Genomic DNA, 21,205 nt, shown 5'->3' with positions numbered 1-21,205 from the left:
GATCCTAGACTAACACGGTCGATGGATATAAGAAACCCTCAATATAATAATTATCAAGTTAACAATTAATATCTATCAATATAATAATATCAATTATCAATTAATAGCTATCAATAGAAAAGAAAATAAAATTATAAAAAAAACAATTTATAATAGTTATTCTAATACATTGCATACCGTTAAACCTATACACTAATTAAGGAACCAATTATTAATTTTCTATACACTAATGTTCCGAAATCCTCCGCGGCGACCAAAACGTACTGCCGTCAAATACACGCTATTATAATAATTGTTTCTTAAATCATAATTGTTGTGTACTAAATTTAAAAAAAAACGTTCCTCGACAAATATTCATTGAATTGCTTTCTTTTATGAGTAATTTTTTTATAATTTAATAAAAACGCAATAATAACAGAAATCTTTCATGCCATCTTGTGAATGTTTTAAACTTATAATTTGTAATGTTAGCTTATGAAAATGAATAAAATTATGTTTGTTTACACTTTCGTGTTTTTTAGTATTAGATTTTTTTTTGAAAAATATTTGCACTGAATTTGAACCTACAATATGATAGGTTCAAGAAAAGGTGTCACTTCACAAATTCAGCATATCAATAATATGAGGTTCTTATTTAGAGGTCTACTATTTTTATTCTTATAATTTATTCTACCGACTACAACAATGTTTATAAAATTTGTTAGGAAAAAAATATTATTAATTCAACCCTTTTAAAACCTCTGATTTCGTATCTACTACGCGAGACGCCTAGCGAAGCGATTTTTGTTTTTTTACTTTGATATGCGCTTCGAGTATTGTTATTTTTTATGGCGCTTACGTCAAATTTGATTCTTGCGAATAAACCCATACGCCTTAAACAACGTGTACCTATTTTTTACACACCGTTTATTGATTGGATTAACCTCCATTAGAAAGACCACTTAATGAACACTCATATTTAACGTTACGGTACAAAAAACATACAAATAATAGGATATCATTCTTACCTTTATATTCTTCAGTTCAGCAAAATCGATAATTGGGCAATATATGCAGGAAAAGCGTTAAGAAGTCCCAAATAAAATTTCGGACCACGCACACTCCTCAGTACAGCTAGGAACAACACTTCATGACCAAAAAAGTTGACCGAATATCAGCCCACCTCCTTGGCAACTGAGGCAGGAGGGGGTTTCTAAAGTTGTTTTCAGAAAAAAAAATCTCTGCTTCAGAAAAATATCACCCAATTCTTATGATTTTAAAATAATTGAGTTTTGTTCATTCACTGGGGTGAAGGGGGGGGTTCATTTAATGGGCGGCCTACCCTAGCAGTCGAACAGGGATTATTAACCTCACTGAGAAAGGTCTCACATTCGATCACGCATAAAAAACCCCGACGCCGACTCATAAATAGCGATGGCCGGGATGTTTCTCTTCATCGAGAGAAGACTCACCATTCACCCTCAGTATTCTACTTAAAAGAACACCAACTCATTCCGAAGCAAACAGTGCCAAGATATGCTCAAAAATAAATTCCACTGAACGGCTCAGTCAAGCAGATGGGTTGTTCATTTCCATGAAACATGAAAGATGCACTGGCTGCCCAGTCAGCCAGAAACCTAAAGGAATAAAGAATAATTATCCTAGATAAGATGGATTCACTGATCCATTTGTTTGCCACAACTCAGTTGCCGAATCAGCAGAAAATTCAGCATTTGCTACAATTCTAGTACAACAGATTTCCACGAATGAAGGAATTGTTCGTCAAGCAATGGAAGTCATAAGAATGAAAGCCTGTGAAGTTCCATTTCACCTTATGCTGGTATTGTAAAACATACAATAATTCCACCACATATAAGCTATTCTAGGCTAGTCTAGGCGCTACAGCTCTTCTTACCAAGCCTGCAGTACTGGTTTCCCAACAAATGACCGACTAATAGATTCTGCATCAACAAAGCCATCATACAAGAAGCGTTAAATCCTAAAGAGTTTAGGAGTCAAAATTACCGGCGTACGATTAGTAAAGAATCGTGGGGTGGTAATAAATACTGCCACAGAGTCCGAATCAGAAGGCCTAGCTGCTGCACCTGATTTAAGATCTAATAAACTGGAAGCTAAAATCCCACCCAACAAACTGCCACGTAAAATCGTTTACGATGTACCCCGGAAAGTTGAGGACATAGACTTCCTACGAGGTATTTACCAATCAATCCGTACAACACAATTATCTGCAGAAGTATTCACAAAGACAACTATCCGTAGTCATCTTGCTGGACCTCGAGAAGGCCCATCATAGATTAATGTACCTACTAGGCCCAACATGTCACCGAGTCAGGGCCGGGGCGTCCATATAGGCAAACTAGGTAGTTTTCGACAGTGGCTTCCCCATCCCATTCTTCAGATAAGTTTGTAGGTCTGTACCTAAAATATTGTAATTAATTATCGACGCTCTGAGACTTTTTTTATTTAGTTCTTTATATAAATATACTAATTAGATGGTTTTGCTAGAGCAACATCGACTTTTTCTGAAATGTATTTCAATATAAACCTGTTATTATTTCAAGTAGGTATATTTTTTTGATTGGCCATATTTCACCTCGTTTTAAGCGTGGTTACTGTCTTGGTTTTTACTACCGAAATGTTGTGACTACCGAATATCTGCGAACATCACTAATCTCCGTGCATTTGGCCGTCAAATTTTAGGTTATGTGCTGATTGTATTGAAAAGCTAAAGCTATTTTGTAATAATTTTAAATTCTGAGTGTGAAATGGCTGTAGCGACGACTAAAGTCATTAAATATATCGGAAGAACAAATTATTTCAAAGGAAATACGCTCTGGGAAATCGTCGGAAATCTTAAGAACCATGGTGTCGGCAGAGTCGTCGTCCGATCAATTTTTGAAAGATACCCTGAACCGAGCTTTATCAAAATCTTAAAAGTGGAAACTTTACCCTCCGAACCGCAGGTACCCATGTTATTAAATTTGTAGTAGGTAAGATAAAAATACTATGAGAATGGCTGAAGAAAAGCATGACATGTCAATCCACTTTCATTAGTTAGTTAAGTAGGTATCTCTTTGTATCTATATATTATGTACCTACCTGCTCTAAACCTAAACCTAAACATTATTTGGGTCTTCTACCAAATATTTTGAGAGAGAATTCAAATCCAAAAATCGATAATGGTTGTGCGTTACCTACTGTTTTCATTATTTCAAAAGTGACATACCGTTATACAACCTTGTCGAGAACATGATAAAATTTGCCATATTTTCAATGGATCTATGCTCTGGATTTGAATGTAGCATTGTTTATATAACATACATAATTTAGAACACCTTACACTATCATAATATACAGATTGCTGATAGATTATTGAAAAATATTTTTACCAAATGGGACTTGATCCCACAACCATCGTTACCTTTATTTACCACATTACGTCATGTTGTGAACGTCCTGAATTAATAATTTGTTATGTACTCAACGTGTCTTTTTCAAATAAATAAATAAATTACATTATCCTAGTTCAGGGGTCAGCTAACTCTTGGACCATAGGAGCCAAATATGAGTAGCACATTGGTTTAAATTTTTTTCGATAACTATACTTAAATATATTTTTATAAATACGATTTATTTAAGTGAATTAATTGTTAATTACACGTTATAATTGATTACTTTCACGATTTCTTGAATAAAACTACTGTAAAGCTGCGTTGCCACGATCCAAGTACGATCCGAGTACACTCGGACCGAGCGCCATCCCAGCGCACTCGTACGAGACAGCTTCATACTATTTACTCCTATACGAGCTAACTCGGAAGAGTAGGATACGGTCCGAGTAGCTTGGATCAATCGTACTTGGATCGTGGCAACGTGGCTTAAATATGTTTTTTATTGTTGAAATTATAAATGTATATTTTACAGGATATGAATTAACACAATTTTCAAGTATTCCTTAAAACTAATGTGAACAATGACCTTGAATTTCTTTGGACAGATTCTGTATGTTTGGTATGTAACTTGTAGTTTTTAATTTCAGGCACGACTTCAAATTCTCATCAGTTATTTGACTTCTCAAAATGCTCTTTATATGGTTCATGTTTGAAAATGATTCTTCACATACATAGGTATTATGTAGACTCGAATATTGTAAGAATAGCAAATGCAATTTGTTTTAACTGGATATGAGTTCGGAAGGCTATTCCAAGCATTAAAAATTATAGTATCTACCTTATATAGATCTTTTATACCTATCACTCCACTTGTGTTGTGTTTGTGTCTTCAATTTTAGTGGCAAGACATGCGAATTTGAGCTTCATAACTCTTTGCTCGTTAAATCCACTAATTGTATTTCAAAAGTGCTAGTGTCAATGATGTAGAAATTTTTTGTTTGTGACTTCTGTCATAAGCAGATTTAAAACAAATGCTAGAGTTTGTTTACTATTTTTAAATTCTTGGAATCTTTGCATAATAAAATTATATTGCCTCATAATATTGCTGTCATAAAGTAATATGTGCTAATGAGGGCATTATTATTATCAGAGTTATTTAAGTATAGTATTTTCAAACTACACCGGATCCTCTTTTTGCACAGGGGATACGTGTTCCAATGACTGCCGTGTAAAAAAAGATAAGGTACCCATACAAAAATGGTAGATAGGTTCCATTACTTAAAATCAACTCAAAATATGAAATTCTTGAACTCAAAAATAAATCGAATATATTTATTATTTATACTTACATAAAAATACATAGTTTTTGATTTAAATTAAATTTAACATAGAGAAATATATTAAATTTATTCAGTGTCGCTACTTGACAATAAACGTGCCCATTTACTGCTGATTTTCGCCGGCGAAAAATCACTCATCGCTGGAAATATTTAATGACGCTAACGCCGAAGCATGCGGCGCGTCTCTCGTATCAAACCCGAAGTGACTGACTAGTGGGGCCATGTATGTACGTATGTATATCTGGGTGGTATCCGGTGACAACATATGTATGTATCAGTGGTGTGCGGTCCATTGCAACGCAATTTTTTGATAAATATGTAGATACATACGTATTTTCATTCTTTTTAGTTTTTTTAAACCGTGATGAAGCAAAAAAATCAGTGTAAATAAAAAATAATCACTACTTTTTTTAAACAGTGTTATTTCGAAACCGTGCAAAAAGAGAATCGGGTGTATTTATATTTTTCTGTTTTATTTGTTTAGAAAAAAATTTGCGAAAAATGTTAAGTAAGTACAAATATAAAATGGAGTTATATTATTTAGAAATATTTTGCACTGTATGTGTTGGACTCCCTTTGCATTCCGAAAATTAGACATAAAGTAAACAAATAATTGTACCTTTTTACGATGACCACCTGGTTGCATTTAGATAATGTCTCTCACTGTTCACTACACAAATATGCGATTACTTAACTTGTTGGCTGTGAAGCATTTAATTACCCCATTTAAATAACATGCTAATTATACCGAATAGCCAATTAATTAGTGTACAACAGGTGTACCGTCCGCGTGGATAGGATTAAGTACTTGGTGAAAGTATGCGTTCGATGTTTACATAGTTTCTATGTAGAATTACATTAACAGATTTTGTTTTTACGAGAAATGGATGTCAGCCACTTGCTCAACCTATTAGGTCCATACTCTGACTCAATCGTAAGACTCAGTATAAGACAAATCCCAAACTGCGTTAAATTGTTCTGTAGGTAATTGATTATGAGAAGCTATTTGGCACTAAAACCTTTGAAATGGATGATTGCCTTTCTACAAGTGCATGTTTATAAAAATTGCTCATGTGTTATTGTTTTCATTTTTCTTTCTAGGAAATACGCAAGGTTAAAGTACATTGTCAAAAAACATTTCGGGGTAAATTAATTCCTAAAATAATCGCTATAGAAAGTACATCATACAAATCCGATTATAGACTTTTATCAAAGTCAGAAGAAGCAGAGTATTGCAAAGTATCCGAAGAAAAAGTCTTGAAGGAAATGCCAAACGAAATGGAGTTTCCACCGCTCTTGAAAATGATGATCTTGAAGGAAAATGCAAATAAAGGCATTGATATAGTAAGTTTTGAATTTTTTTTTAATAATTTTTAAGACTTACTGGTCGGATCGTCCATGTCTGACGTCACGACCTAGAGGCGGAGGGTGTCTGATATGATGTGATGATCTATGATGAAGAGGTTATGATGGCATGTTTGTGTAAACAATGTGCCATAAAAAAATGCACCAAATGTCATCAGAATAATGATACCATTACGAAATGATTTACATGTGAAACAAAAAACCAGGTTTGAAAAGGATTTCAAGTTATACACATTTATATTTTTATAAAAATCAATGTTTTTTTAAAATGAATATAGAAAATATTAATACTATGAATTAGTCAAAAATCTCAACAAAAAATAGAAAACTTAATAAACTAAATTTAATAATAAATATGACTATAAAATAATATGTAATAATAACGTCGGAACCTGCACCAAACTCACATTTTATAACATTTTTCTTAAATTGTAGGTTTATCTTTGACGAAGGTTTATTTTTCTTTTTAATGTTTTTAAATACATATTATTTATTAATTAATACAGTTGAAATTGTAAATTATCAAAAAAATATCTCAAATTGCAAGCTTCGTATTTTTCCGCTAGGTGCCTCTTTAAAAAAGGCTCAGTTAAGGCTTCACCTTAACAATTCCAAAAATTCTTTTATTTTTTTATTTTAAATTATTTCTTTTACAAATAAGCTGCACTATGAATTAAACACTATTTTAGCTTCCCTTTTATATATAAAGAGCGGAGTTGTTCCATTTACGATATTGGAAATTTGGTATCAGCAGTTGTTTGTGTTGTGTGAAGAACGATAACGCATTTATTTATAGGCTTAGGAGTTTGAAATTTTGTGAGTATAAAAAACATGCTTTGTAATAAAATGCCATTAAAATCTCATTTTTGGTCAAAAGTGCAGTTAGCTGGTTTGCAGATTATGCAGTCGATATGACAAATATAGAATTATGGATTTCTTGATTTTTGAAAGTACCACATAATAGACCCTCATAGTAGACTTCATAATTATTATTATATATTATCAACAGCATGTGTTTGAGGTTATATTCTAATCAACAGTAAGGGTTTCATGTAAGCAGTCAATGTCACTCAGTCATTTGTGAGTTTTGAAATTTAATCATTTTGTTTGTTACATATTATGAAGATCCCAAGGTATGAAGATGTTGATCTGGAGTATGTTAGTGATAATATGACACATATTAAAAATTTAATTTTTAAAATTTTCATTTAGTTATATAAAAATGAGTTAAGTCTAAGTTAAGAAACGACACTATATAATTGCACCGTGACACAAGTAGCAGGGAACATATTGTCTTAATCCAAAATACGACTTCTATAAACATCGTGTCGTATTCCGTTCCACAGTACAGGATTATTATTATTTATTATTATTATTACAGGGTATTGTCATATCACAACTTACAAAATACGACGTTTATAGACGTCATGTCCGCGAATGTGTTTTAATGTATATTTTCAAAACAATCTTTATCATTTTAGTGTGAAAATGTTTAATTTAATTGATTTGGTAAATTTCCTGGCTGGCCTACACCCAGCAAAAAATGGTTACAGTCAAAAGTTTAACTGACTTTGGTATTCTTAATTATAATTATTGTTCCCTATTAAAGACTTGCTACTATTTTTTTAGTTGACAATACTTGCAAAAGTCAGTTAATATATTTTATAACTTTGGGGTTTTTCTATTATGTGTGATGGCGTCTTTGAGTCATTTATGAATTATAGTGGAACCATAATAATTCATGCTTTCCTAGAAGTTTCTGCAGGGCCTTTTCTTTTTAGTAGGTACTTTAAACCGGATATAATATGCCACAGCGCGTTTACACGCTCTATAATTCCGTGCGCGCAAGGCCGGCTAAGGAAAAGTGGTGTGTATACTTTAATATATTGTAAACACACTGCCATCTCTTGGAATCATAGTGATATACTCAACTGAATTACAGTGAAACCCCGATTCTACGATTTCCAAGGGACCCTAAAAAAACCTAAATGCGGGATATATAATTTTTTTTAAAAAAAAAAAACTTACATTTGCATTTTAGTTGCGACTTAAAACAGTCAATCGGGATAATATATGCATCATAAAAAGTATCATAAGCAATTCTACGACAGCGAAATGAAAAATATTCAACAAAAACGGTCAATCAGGATAATATATTATGTGACGGGACCATAATATTTAGACGATATATCGAGGAAAACGATAAATCGGGGAACGGTTAATGCAGGATTATTAATTTAACATTGTTCTTATGGGTGTTTGACTGGACTTTCAAAAATGAATGATTCTTGCGGGAAATGATTTATGCGAAAACGGTGGATCGGGGTTCCACTGTAAGTCTTTATGATATATTTTTAAAATGATAGTTTAATTTTTTCATAGAAAACTACAAGATGAAACCTTTAAGGCAATTTATAATATTGAAAGACTTTTATATATTATATAAGTCAAAAATATGCACCAAACCACAATATAATATTATGATTTTTTTTATAACTAATTAATGATTTCCCCCTTTTAACAACTTTACTATTTACGTTTTATTTTGGTCAATGATTTAAAAAACATAAAATAGAGGATTTACTGTTTAATATGTAAAATATTTCATCGATATTATAGTGATTATTCACTATAATTTATTATACCGAGCAGCTCAAGAAAAACTATTCTATAATCAATGTATTTTCTTTTGCAATTGTTATAGGACCCCAAACAATTGACAATGAAAGTGAAATACAGAAAAAGACTTAATGGGAATGTCCGTGGTGCTGACGAAACAACAAAGTTGCCACCATTGCCAATCAATATTGGAACACCAGTCTATGCTGAATTGTATAAAGATATTGACTTAAATGTTTAATTTGTAATTATTAAAATAATAGTAGTATGTATAGAATGAATGTTAAATATAAAAAATGGATGAAAATTCACTTTTTTTAATGTCATCTTTAAAATTGTTTTTGTCCTTTTGTGCAATGCCATCTATTAGTGATACGGAAAACTTATTTCAGTTGTACCGATTTTAGTATCCAAATTCATTATTATATTAGTTACCACATTTCTTTGTAGATGTCAACACTAATGTCAGGTTTTTTTAGAAACACAATCCCTAATGGAACTGTCAAAAAATTCTTGGTGTCCACCCGAATTCCGGAGTGGTGTAGGTCATGGCTGGGGAGGGCTGACAGAGCTCTAGCCTGGGGGCCCGGGCTGTGGGGGGCCCGGCGTGTTGGGTTGACCAGATAAGTGAGATAAACACACATAATAAATTAGCTTTAATAGTAAAAAAGTCGCCTGCGGCGCTATTATATTTCATGGCCATGAACATTTTCAATTACTTAAATAATTGTGCAATATATTTTTTGATTATTATGTGTCGATACTCGACAGCTCCATTATTAAAGTAGATGTATTAAAAATCGCCAATAATTCACTGTATAAGTACCCTTAATTTGAACTGAAACACAATTTGAAGAACGTTAATGTACTGTTTCACACTGCCTTTAATCTTAGCGGTAGGTAGGGGGGGGGGGTGCCAAATATCCTAGCCTGAGGGCCAGTTTCAGGATGTGGGGACCATGGTGTAGGTACACCGAGTGCAATAGACAAAATACCGATAAACGAGAAATTAGGCTGTGAAGAAGAAAAAGATCCTATGGGACTAATTTACATTCTCTTCCTTGGCCCCCCCCCCAATATTAAATCCTGGGTGCGCCACTGAGCCTAGTTCTAAATTCTAACACCTGACGATTTATGATGGTATATCAATAATTAGGAATTTGTTTTCATTGAACTAAGAATACAAATTGCAGATTGCTTAAGGGTCCACATGCCCAAGGTAGGTCAACATGGAGATTTTATGGTATTTTCAGAGCATAAACCTGGACATTCCTTAAACGTTGTAGATAATCTATTTATATAATTTTGAAGCCTTATTATCCTTTATATTTATTTTAAACATTTGATGACTGCATAAAGTATTTTTATTACATAAAATAGTATTCTTTTAAACCTCTTGATCTAATGTTTTAGAATACAGTCATATTTCAGTACACCCATGCGCAGTGGTGTTAAGATTTTTTAGATTTATTAATTTTTAAACGCATTTATAAAACCATTAGTAAAATATATAGTGAAATATTTACGATAAAAAATTATATTTATAGTCTCTGTGATCCCAAATTTGACAAGAATTGGACATTTTATTATTCAAAAAATGGTCACGATTAACACATTTGACGATAATTCTAAAGATACTGATTATAAGCTATTTCTTTGAGCATTCAAATGTGATAAAACATCCTACGAATAATGATTGTTTTATAATAATTATTGACCTAAGAATAAGGTAGTATTTTTTTGAAATACGCCATTTCTATTGGCATTTCCCAGTGGTTAAGCTACAACATAGTATATATATGGCCATAGCCATAAGTTGACAAACCATAACTGAAGTAGGGAGTAAGATCATGTTAACGCGCGTGTTTGAACATGTACCGAACCTAAAAAAAGTTTTTTTTGTAATGACCTGCCTACATTTAAAATATGTGGTTGCGTATTTGCATTTTTTTAATTTACTCATTAATTACCTCGAACACCTTTTAAAAAAAGTCACACTGCCTTTAACCATAGTGGTATAGGTAGGCGGCCCGCCAAAGATCCTGGGCTGGTGGACCGTTTCAAGATGTGGGGGCCATGGAAATCACTAGATATTTTCTTCAAATATATCATGATATTTTTACAATTTAATTTTTTACAACTTTAGTTGTATATTTCTTATTTGTTTGTTTGTTTAATTTTTATGCGCTTCGTGGCATAGTAAAAGTTGATTTAAATGATATTTGAATATAATTTTCTTTAGTAGGTAGGAATTTTGGCAAAAAGTAGTACCGGCACCTTTTTTTTAATTTTTTAAAAAAACCCTGACCTTACACATTTCTATTATACCTATTGAAATAATCAGAATAAGGTTTTTTTTTTTTTTTTTTTTGTGATTTTACCGAGGCTTTGACTGCGACTCGCTGTCATATCGCCTCTTCTCTTCTAGAAGGGGATCCTTCGATCAGGTCCTCACTCCTATTCTGTTAAATGGCTTTATAATTATTTTGTCTAGCTCTTCCGTCTTTCTTTCTTTCTTCTTTAGACGCCAGTGTTTTATGCACCAGAATCGCTCTCCTCCGTATCCATCCCTTCTGTATTTTCGATACATCGTGTAATCATTGAATTTCAGATAGTCTAATTCAGACCTCAGCCAAGTCTCTGAGATTAATGCTATTGAAATTTTTTGTCTTATTTAGTAGAGTTCTATATCATCCTTTTTTTGCTTCATACTTCTGGCAATCCATTGTAAAATCCTAATTTGTTTTTTATTATCCATTTTGCTCCAGAACCTCCCCTAGAATTTCCTTTAAGTGTCCTTCTTTGAATTGTTTGCATACCCAGTCCACTGCTTTAATTATTAGTTGTAATCAGAATAAGGTAAAATAAAGAACTTGACGATTGTTTATTAAACCTTTGTTTTATTCGAGAATAATTCATCAGATTTGAGAATGTATTGAACATCCATAATTTGAAAACATCTCAGATATAGGTATAGATATACTAGTAAAAATCTTTGCCCCGGGTCGTATTTAAAAAGAGTGTTTCCAAATTATGAATCGATGGTTTATGTTATTATTGAAATACGTAGGTATAACATTACAATATTAATTACATCAATATAACATTAAATTATATTACGCGAATATATACAGCCTCGACGTGTTAAATAAGTATCTAGTCATGTTTCCTTCTTTCATAATGGCTTCCTTCGAAATACTTTCTTTTTTGTCGGCCTATCATGTTGGTTGTTACGTAAATATTTTTTTGGTCACAATATTATGTCGACACACTTAATACTGATCATGCCATGAATCATGCACCTACCTGTAATGTATCTGCTGATTATTGTTCTTAGTACATCTCCAGACAAAGGTCTTACCCACCTGCATAAGACAAAATAATGTCCCCAAGTGTACTTGGCATTTAGTTTATTATTTTTTTGCGTTCTTCACTCTTGATGATCGCGACTCCATTAAATTGTCCTTATTAAATCCAGCGACGATTTTCTTTGACACCGATGATACAGTCGATTCGCCAGAAGATTTTAAAAGGGGCCTCGAAACAGTTCAAATTGATTGAAGACTTGAAGAAACTTGAGAAAACTTGAAGATTGATTGAAGACAAATTCTTGAAGATTTATTCAAGAATTTTATTTTTTAGCAAATAAATTGTTAAAAATTTCATATTATGCCGTTCGTGTAATAATCGTAGTAAGATCATCTTTTATACAAATTAAAAAAAAAACAGTGTTTATTTTATCTTTTATCGTGGGGGGGGATCAAAATCAGTTAGTGCGTCGGGCCGCCTTGTCCCTAAACCCATGAATGATTAAATCTTTCCAGCGATTGGTATTCATCATTTTGTCAGATCATCCGCTGACCATAATACTCTTCTGGCTATGTTGTCAAAGAACTGGAGAACCATACACTACCCTTCAAAGGAAGAAGGCAGTAACTGACTATCACAAACTTTCGAGATAAACGACATGTTTTTTTCAAAGTTTAGTACATACTGTGAATTAATAAAAAATGGCGATATTTTTTTTTTGTAGGTATCTTGTTAAAATACAAACAAAGTAATAATAAACAAGCAGTAACTGCAATAAATATGTGTAATGGCTGCCTTTTTGCTAAGAAATGTGTATTATTTTAGCGGATGTCCATTTTTCACTAAGAATTTTAACGGTATTTTAGTGATAATACTGATTTTAAAGTGAATAGAATATATAGCTATCAAAATTATCTATTTAACGATTGTAACGGATGGCATTCATAACTCAATTTGACCAATTTTACGTGCTACTGCTTTCTTCCTTAAAAGGGCAGTAACAGGTGTAATGAAGATATATTTTAGAGAGGCGATTCTTCTTCTTTTGGTATTTCTTCCAGCACTAACACGTCAATCCTTTTTGCCGGTTACATGTAAGTTGAACGTATGCAGTTCATCGTGGGACACTTATTCGTGCGCCGCAGTACGTGAAACACGAGTTTCACGATCTAATCATGTTTCGCGTACTGCGGCGCACGAATAAGTGTCCTGCGGTGAAAAAGCGAAAGGAGAAATAAATTATTTCTCAGAATTAAGTACTTAACATTATTTTGTAATAAATATTTATACCTACGTCCTGAGAATCTCCATATTATTAAATTATCATATTAGTTGATAGACAATTGGTAGGTATGTAATTACATAATAGTCTAATATAATTGTTAATTTTCTATCGTGAACTAGAGGCTAAAACGTACGCCATGTTGTTCCATAGGTAGCAGCATGGCCCCCACAAGGGGGGGGGGGGTGACAGGGCTCTAGCCTGGGGGCCCGGGCTCAGGAGGGGCCCGGTGAGGTTAGTCGAACAGATAAGTGAGATAAACACACATCACAAATTTGCTTTAATAGTAAAGAAGTCGCCTGCGGCGCTATTTTCCTTCAATAATATTATTATTTAAAATTATGTGGTTATACGGCAAAATTATTAATTGTGTATCGATACTCGACAATTCCATAATTCAAATGGATTTATTAAAATATACAAAAAAACACTAAATACTTATACACATTAATTTTACCGCATACACCATTTGGAAAACGCTACTGTAAAGCGTCATACTGCCTTTTTTATAGGTAAAGGGGCCCGCCCAAGATCCTAGCCCGGAGGCCCGCTTCAGGATGTGGGGGCCATGGGTAGCAGGTTCAAATTCCACTGCTGGGTCAAATTGCATTGTGCCCAGCCAAAGCCGACTATAAAATAGTCAAGCTGGAGCACTGAATAGTGAATCACAATGGCCGTGTCAGTTATTGATTATCTTATAATGTAATGCGGTAACCTGTTCGCAGTAAATGTAGATTTTCTATTGAATATTTCGTTCAAATTATAATTAATTTATATTAATTATATATATATATTAATATGTATTATCATTTTACAACAATCATCATTTTCTACAAACAGTTTAACACAACATTGCATTCAAAGAAGGAGCAACAGCTAGGCAGTACGATCGAAATTTGGAGCTTCGTTCCCCGACCTGAATATAGTTGACTTTGGCCCAGTACACTGACCAAGAAAAATCTGTGTATATGGAAAGGTAGAGTAGAAATGACAATTTTAACTTTTTTCTTGTTTATTGTAAAATACCTTGTATTTTACTTATAAAATGACATTATAACTTACAATAATCATTAAATTGTAAGAAATTTAGGGCGGTCCTGTGGTACTGAATAATAGTAGGTACCTATTTGTCTTGCGATTATCGTTATATGTTGCTGTACAAATTAAATTAACTACCTATTTCAATTATATAATTCTTTATCAATTCTTGATCACAAAAGAAAAGCAAAAATAATTTATGTAAAAATGCAAGGATATTCAATTATTTCATTAAATTTAATTACATAATATATAATAGATTAAGATTTATCTTGGAATAGGTGTATAAAATAAGACTTTTTATGACGTCATTTTGTTTTATTATAAAAATATTAAATACATAATATTCAATAATTAAATAATGGATATGCTAATGCATATTACTCTTTTCTTCAGGTATAACAGACAAATTCTAAGATGACATAATAATCTGTACGATTATATAATAACAAATTGTCACCTTGGAATCAATACAGTAACCCAAAAAAGTTTTAAATATATTTCAAGTTATAATTACAGTTCATTAAAACTAAATTAATAATAGACCTTAAAATCGAATTACTACAAAGAATATAAATACATAATAATTATGTTACCTATATCATAAATTAATATCTAACATGATATTTCCAGTGCATGATTTGGTGATTTAATTTTATAACTTTTACACATTTTTAAAAGCGAAGTAAAATGTGTAAATCTATGGTCTTGTTAGATGATGGCTTAATAAATATAAAATTGTATAGTCAGTTTGGTTATGATGAATCACATTTTTCAGCTACGGTGACTTAAAAGCGTCCAGTGATTTGTGCAATCCAGTCCAAATAATGGGCTACCTTAACGTATACTCCAGGTACATTAACTTGCCCGCACCCGATTCCCCAGGAAACTACTCCCACCAATTGCCAAGTTCCTCCACGTTCACAGACCATAGGGCCACCACCGTCTCCCTTGCAAGCATCTTTTCCTTCTTCTCCTCCGGCGCACACGAATCCTGGGTTAAGCTGGTACTGGTGTCCGAGTCTCGTCTGTCTTAATTGAGCCTGGCATTGATTATGTCCAATGACTGGTACATCAACTTCTTTCAAGATGTTCTGGTACTTTCCGAAATCTCCAAAAGCATCTTTACCCCATCCGGTTGTCCAGCATCGGCTTCCACTATAATCCGTGTACTTATCAGGCAGACAGGCCGGACTGATGTGTGGGTACTTGGTCCAGTCTACTGGATGGTCCAATTTCAGGATGGCAAGATCATTATCCAAGGTTCCAGCGTAATATTGAGGGTGGACGTGTACTGAAACGACATCTCTCTCAATGTAAGGGAAGAATTCGACATCGTGGTTGACGTCCCATTCTCCCAAACGTACTCGCAAATCGAAACCAGTGTATCTATAAACAAAAACATCCATTAAGTATTGTCACAAAAATAGATCTTGCTGATTTGTCATTTATTGTAAAATTTCTGGCAAATTTTCTTTTTGGGTAGATACCTCATTTCCAAAATTTACAGTTTTGATTTCCGAGACATGCCAGCTTATTAAAAAAATCCACAGTATGTAAGGAATACTTACGTTTTTACACAATGAGCTGCTGTAACAATATGAGAATGATCAATCAAGGTTCCTCCACAGATGTAAACAGATTCTTTCGGATCCTTCTTCAGAATAGCTGCTTGCCAAGGATATTCTCCAAATTCACTATCTCCATCGATGTAAGCAGGATTCTTAATACGACCGTTGATTCCTTGGGAATGACGAGCTCCACACTGCCCACGGTTTGATACTGGGATTTGTGGTCTAGACGGTCTCCTACAGCACACATGGCGAGGACCGCACTGCTGTTGAACCAATTGCTGCTGAGGTGGGCCATAATAAGCCTGACGCTATAATTATCAAAAGAATTAATTAATTTTAGGTATAGCACTTAACTACTGTAAAGCTATAAAATATAATATTGTATGTATAATAGTATAATGATAATATGAATAAGTCTTTATATAATAATTAGTTTTAAAGGAAAATATGAAGAAGAAAAGAAATGTGCTATCGCTATTCAATGGAAAATTCAGTCGGTCAAAGCATTTTAGTTGAGGCAGGTGGGTCATGCACGCGTACAGGGTTCATCTCTCCTTCGACCCTTGGTGATATATTTACAAGTGTATCGACAGATCGCTTGCTTTCTATTCATACATTATTAAGTTAGCAACCTCAAATCGATACAATTTACCTTTGTGGCTTTATTTCTTGGCTCAGAATCATCGTTATGGGGAACCATTTCCGATTTCGCCTCGTCGGATTCGGATACCTCGCGTCTACGGCGGTTGGTAGGGAACTTTACGTTTCGGCCGCCCTGGGCTTGGCCGGGAGCTTGGGGAGGATTATTGTGCGTGTAGGAATTGTAGTTCTTTGCGTAGTTATTGTTTGCGGGATTTTGGATATTCGCGTTCGTATCCGATATCGAGCGGCCGTAAAAGCCTTCGCCGCCGTGACTAAACGGAGGAAAATCGGCGGCATCATTACCGTATGGCCCTGAAAAGTCATCATCGTCGTATTCATCTCTGGAGTAGCCTCCTGGGCCAGAAATGAAGTGAGGTGGAGGATAATTGCTAGGGCCGGAACCGTAATACGGTGGTGGACGATGTGGGCGAGATGGGAAATGTGGTGGAGGACCATGATGGTACACCGGTGGCCTCGGAGCGCCGTAATGGTAGTGAGAATGAACGTGGGACTGAGGGAATCCACCTTGACCGTATCCGAATCCAGAGCCGTAACCTCCGCCGAAACCGCCGCCGTGCAAAAATGGCTTTTTGAAAAGTAAATCTTTTTTATACTGGAAGAATGATCCAATTTTATTAATGAGCTGTCCGTTGGGTGTGACGTGCAAATTTACAAGGGGCTTGATGACCTTTTCGCCGTGGTCGTTTTTAGTAAGCTGAACGGATACCAATGGATCGACAGAGACGAGGCCCAAGTTGACGCCGCCTCCGCCTATTGAGGAACCGTAAGGATTCAGGACAGGATTGTCACCGAAGGGATTGAGAGGATAGCCGCCGTAGCCGCCGTGGCCGTGGTGAGGGAGTCCAAACGAAACGCCGAAAGTGGGCTGGATCTTTTTACCCAAAAAGGCTCGAGAATCGTCGCCATCATCAGAGCCGCGTAGGCGCTGAAGAAATTTTGAATAATAAATGAAACGGTATTTTATTAAATATTTTAAATACTTATTTCGCTAGGATAATTCACTCATCCCATATTATTGTTAATATATTTAAAGAAGACACGTTAAAACAAACCCACATTCAGTCTTTTGAATGGTTACGCATATTCTGATATCGAAACAATAAATATTTATTAGTAACGATAACACATTGGAGCAGGTATTAATCCGGTTAATTGGATATGCAAAGAACTGGATTACGTGAAACACGAATAATTAAAATATATTATGTTTTAGACACGATTCGGTTCAACTTTCTAATATGGAGAACTGTTTAGGTAGGTACGTAGAACAATCAAAGCCATTTTTATGTTAGTCGAATAAAATAGTTATTGCAGATGAAATATGTTTAAAAAGACGAATACAATATGTGATTAAGAAATGAAAGTAGGTAGATGTTTTGTATTGCAAAGAATCTTTAAAATTAACTCGAAGCACAATGTTTAGTTTGAAACGATTTAAATTAGGTGAGTATGTATGTAGGTACCATTTTTCCCATAATAAAATTATTAGTGTATATTAAATAATAAAGTAGCGTTTAGTAATAATTTTTGAAATTTAGTCTTACCGGTTCAATGTTGGCTTTATTAACAGAATCGCTGTCTTTGTCATTAGCTTCTCTCTTTGTTACTTTTTTAACTTCATCATTAACTTCAGTGGCATTTTCAAGGTTCGCTGATTTTGGTACTCTTACAATAGACATGGTGCCATTTCCATCAGTAACAACGATTTTTTCATCAGTGATGGCATCAATATCTTTGTTGATATTTCTTGGGTCAAGAGGAAGAATTAAGTCATCTTTGCGGCCAATAATATCTTGGCTCGGGCACTGGTCGAATGGTACACATACGCAATCATAATTCTCTGCTCTTCCACTCTCTTGTCCATTGTATTTGTCTCCGGAGTATCCAAACTGACTGCTGTATTGGTTCGAGCCGGCGTAATATGAGCCTCCTCCGAGTTGATTGTTATTCAAACTGTTACCAGCAGAAGCAGTGTTCAATTCTTTTTTATAGAACTGGTTTCTGTTACCAAATGATCCAACTGTCGATCCAAATGAGCTTGATGGGGAATATGCCGAGCCAGATGCATAGCCTAAGTTATATACTCCAGGCAAACTCTGCTGGTTGCCTGCAATATTGCCCTTGTTTGAGTTATAGATACCACCGGAATAGCCAGGAGCTGAGTTTTCATAAACGGGTTTCACAGAACTATAAAGTCCTCCAGAAGATCCAAATCCAGTGTTAACTGGGGAGAATCCACCACTGTTTACTCCGCTGATTCCAGATTGATATCCGCTTCCACTGTTGAGTGAACTAAATCCAGAACCAGATTGGTAACCACCGCTAAGACCACTGTTAACAGAACCGAATCCTGAACCTCCTCCCAGAGAGCTAGTTAAACCTGTCGAGTGTATGTTTGAGCTGACTGGAATAGGATTGTTGACAATGACAGTCGGCTTATCTTTTCCATCAACATGGTGATAATGATGATGGATATGCTGTTGTGCTTCTTCTTTGTGAGCTGCTTGTCCTCCAATAACTACAGTTGGTCTACCCTTATACCCCTCTTTGATTGGCCTTTCAAATTCGTATGGTGATTCAACTTCTATTGGGCTTTCATAAATTGGACCTGGGGGTTTCGATAGATATGTTGGGCCTGATGGACCTTCGTATGAGTTTGAAAAACTGTTATGTGAGCTTGACGCAAAGCTTCCCTGAGAGCCAAAATTCCCTGAAAATGGAGGTGGGCCATATTTGGATGGAGTATATCCTGGTCGGATAGGTCCATTGTATCCAACTTTGCGAGGTGGGCCATGCGGAGGTCCGTTGATAGAAATTGGTTTAGGCGGTCCATAAGCTCGTGGAGGTCCCCTTACTGGAATTGAAGGGATTGGACGACCGATTGGCTGGATATCAACAGGTTGTGCATAGATCAGGTCTTCGGGTGCAACGTATGGACGTTTCGGGTCTATTGTTTCACCATCGCACTAAAAGTGAGTAGAATTTTGCATTAGATGTTTTATAATAAAGCTAAAATACATAATTTTGTTTGATATGAAATACATTTCCATAATATTTGATTAGATTTCATCGTAGATTATTTATGGCAAATTTATAATAAATACTACCTAGTAATATTTTATTTTTCTTTAATATGATATTTAATACCTGCATCAGTCCAAGGTTGCACAGTCGTTCTTTGATAAGGTTCCTGGCCTGAGTATCATCACCGTTTTCTAAGGCTTGCTTCACGCTGGGATCCTTGTAAACATCATCTAAACCTTCAATGTTTCTACCTTGACGGTTGGAAACAAGAATATTATCGATGACAGCTTCAACTTGCGTCGAATTAGGATTTATTTGCTGTTCGTATGCTGAAGTCTCATCAGCAACAAAGTCTTCGAAAGAAGATCGTTCTTCGACTGCGGGCGTTTCTTCTTTGGTATCACTGGATGACCATGACCACCCCTTTTGTTCGTTATCAGCATAAACTCCAGATGCCACTAGCGTCAGGGCTAGAAGCGCTATGCCCAATGTGGATTTCATTGTGATCTGAAACAACAACAAAATCTTATTAAATATAATTTTATAAAATTGATGACATTCGGTTTTAATACGAACGAATAAAAAAGGTACATACATCAGCAATGCATTGAATACAATGATAAGTAGGTATGATTTGATCCAACTCATAATGCAGGGGAAATTAGAAGGCAGTAGAAGCATGGATATAAGGAGATTGTATTATTTAAGCAATCTCCGTAAGCTTAACTTCGATGGTAGTGCTATTTATTGCTCATACTTCGAAAGCAATATGTTTGTAGAAATGATGATTGTTGCATATTGAAATAAATGGCAATAATTTGATCGAAATATGCAATCGAAAATCTTCATTTATTGCAAATAAATTACTGTATTGAATTCGAAGATAATCAATAGGTAGCACTAACGATGTAATTCGCAATTATTCAGTGCCACGGCTTGAATATAGTCAGCCTTGGTGGCTCAGTGTCCAAGGTGTTGGGGATCTGATATGACTGGTCCACAATAAGGGGGTGTACTGTGAGTTAGTCGCCAGTCTTAGATGGAAGACGGCACCAAAAGAAGAAGATAAATGATTTTAGTGGGGAATAATACGGAAAATAAATTCACGAGAGAACAACATTAAAACAATGTTTCTACGAACTAAAATAAATAGGATTTTAAAGTGTAGGTATAGGTCGTAAGTATTTTGTTTGACATAAAAATGCAGAGAATAGTGTAGCTTAAAATTACGAACTGATGTATTGGAAACGAGTTGCATAACACGTTCTTATTTGGACGGCCTACGATCGGAGTTAATCGAATTCGTAAACAATGAAAGTAAAAGTGAGTTGTGATTTCTTGGACAGTATACATTAACATAAAAGTCACGTACGATTTTTTGTGTGCCATCAAGTGATTCATATAATGTAGCATAATCATTATCAAAGTTGTAGACGTATTCTTACTGTCGTGCTAATTGTTACGATAGTGTCTAATACTGAATATACACACGAATAATATTATCGTCCCTTAAAAGTTTTCGAATGTAATCGGATCTATTTTTTGAGGTTATACTTCTTTTGGCGCGTTTGGGAAATCAGATCAGAGTGTATTTTTTGG

General features: G+C 34.5%; 2 protein-coding genes across 2 annotated transcripts; one reads left to right on the top strand and one right to left on the bottom strand.

The window, feature by feature from the left end:
* Window positions 1-2,678: 2,678 nt before the first annotated feature.
* On the top strand, window positions 2,679-9,023 carry mRpS34 (mitochondrial ribosomal protein S34). The gene is made up of 3 exons (XM_085959715.1): window positions 2,679-2,963; window positions 5,834-6,076; window positions 8,802-9,023. The coding sequence occupies exons 1-3, from the start codon at window positions 2,766-2,768 to the stop codon at window positions 8,955-8,957; spliced, it is 597 nt and encodes a 198-aa protein (XP_085815841.1). The 5' UTR covers window positions 2,679-2,765; the 3' UTR covers window positions 8,958-9,023.
* A 6,110-nt stretch (window positions 9,024-15,133) lies between these two features.
* LOC147063536 (uncharacterized) lies at window positions 15,134-20,107 on the bottom strand. Its single transcript, XM_085959422.1, has 5 exons — window positions 19,730-20,107; window positions 18,127-19,548; window positions 16,572-17,507; window positions 15,917-16,227; window positions 15,134-15,734 (listed from the first exon to the last, which is right to left on the bottom strand). The coding sequence occupies exons 1-5, from the start codon at window positions 20,105-20,107 to the stop codon at window positions 15,134-15,136; spliced, it is 3,648 nt and encodes a 1,215-aa protein (XP_085815548.1).
* Window positions 20,108-21,205: the final 1,098 nt, after the last annotated feature.

This window comes from Rhyacophila brunnea, unplaced genomic scaffold (genome assembly GCF_057557595.1).
Source record: "Rhyacophila brunnea isolate RB1 unplaced genomic scaffold, BYU_Rbru_1.0 scaffold_9, whole genome shotgun sequence".
NCBI classification, from domain to species: domain Eukaryota; kingdom Metazoa; phylum Arthropoda; class Insecta; order Trichoptera; family Rhyacophilidae; genus Rhyacophila; species Rhyacophila brunnea.
Note: the sequence above shows the minus strand (reverse complement) of the source record. Positions and strands in the feature narration are given on the sequence as shown.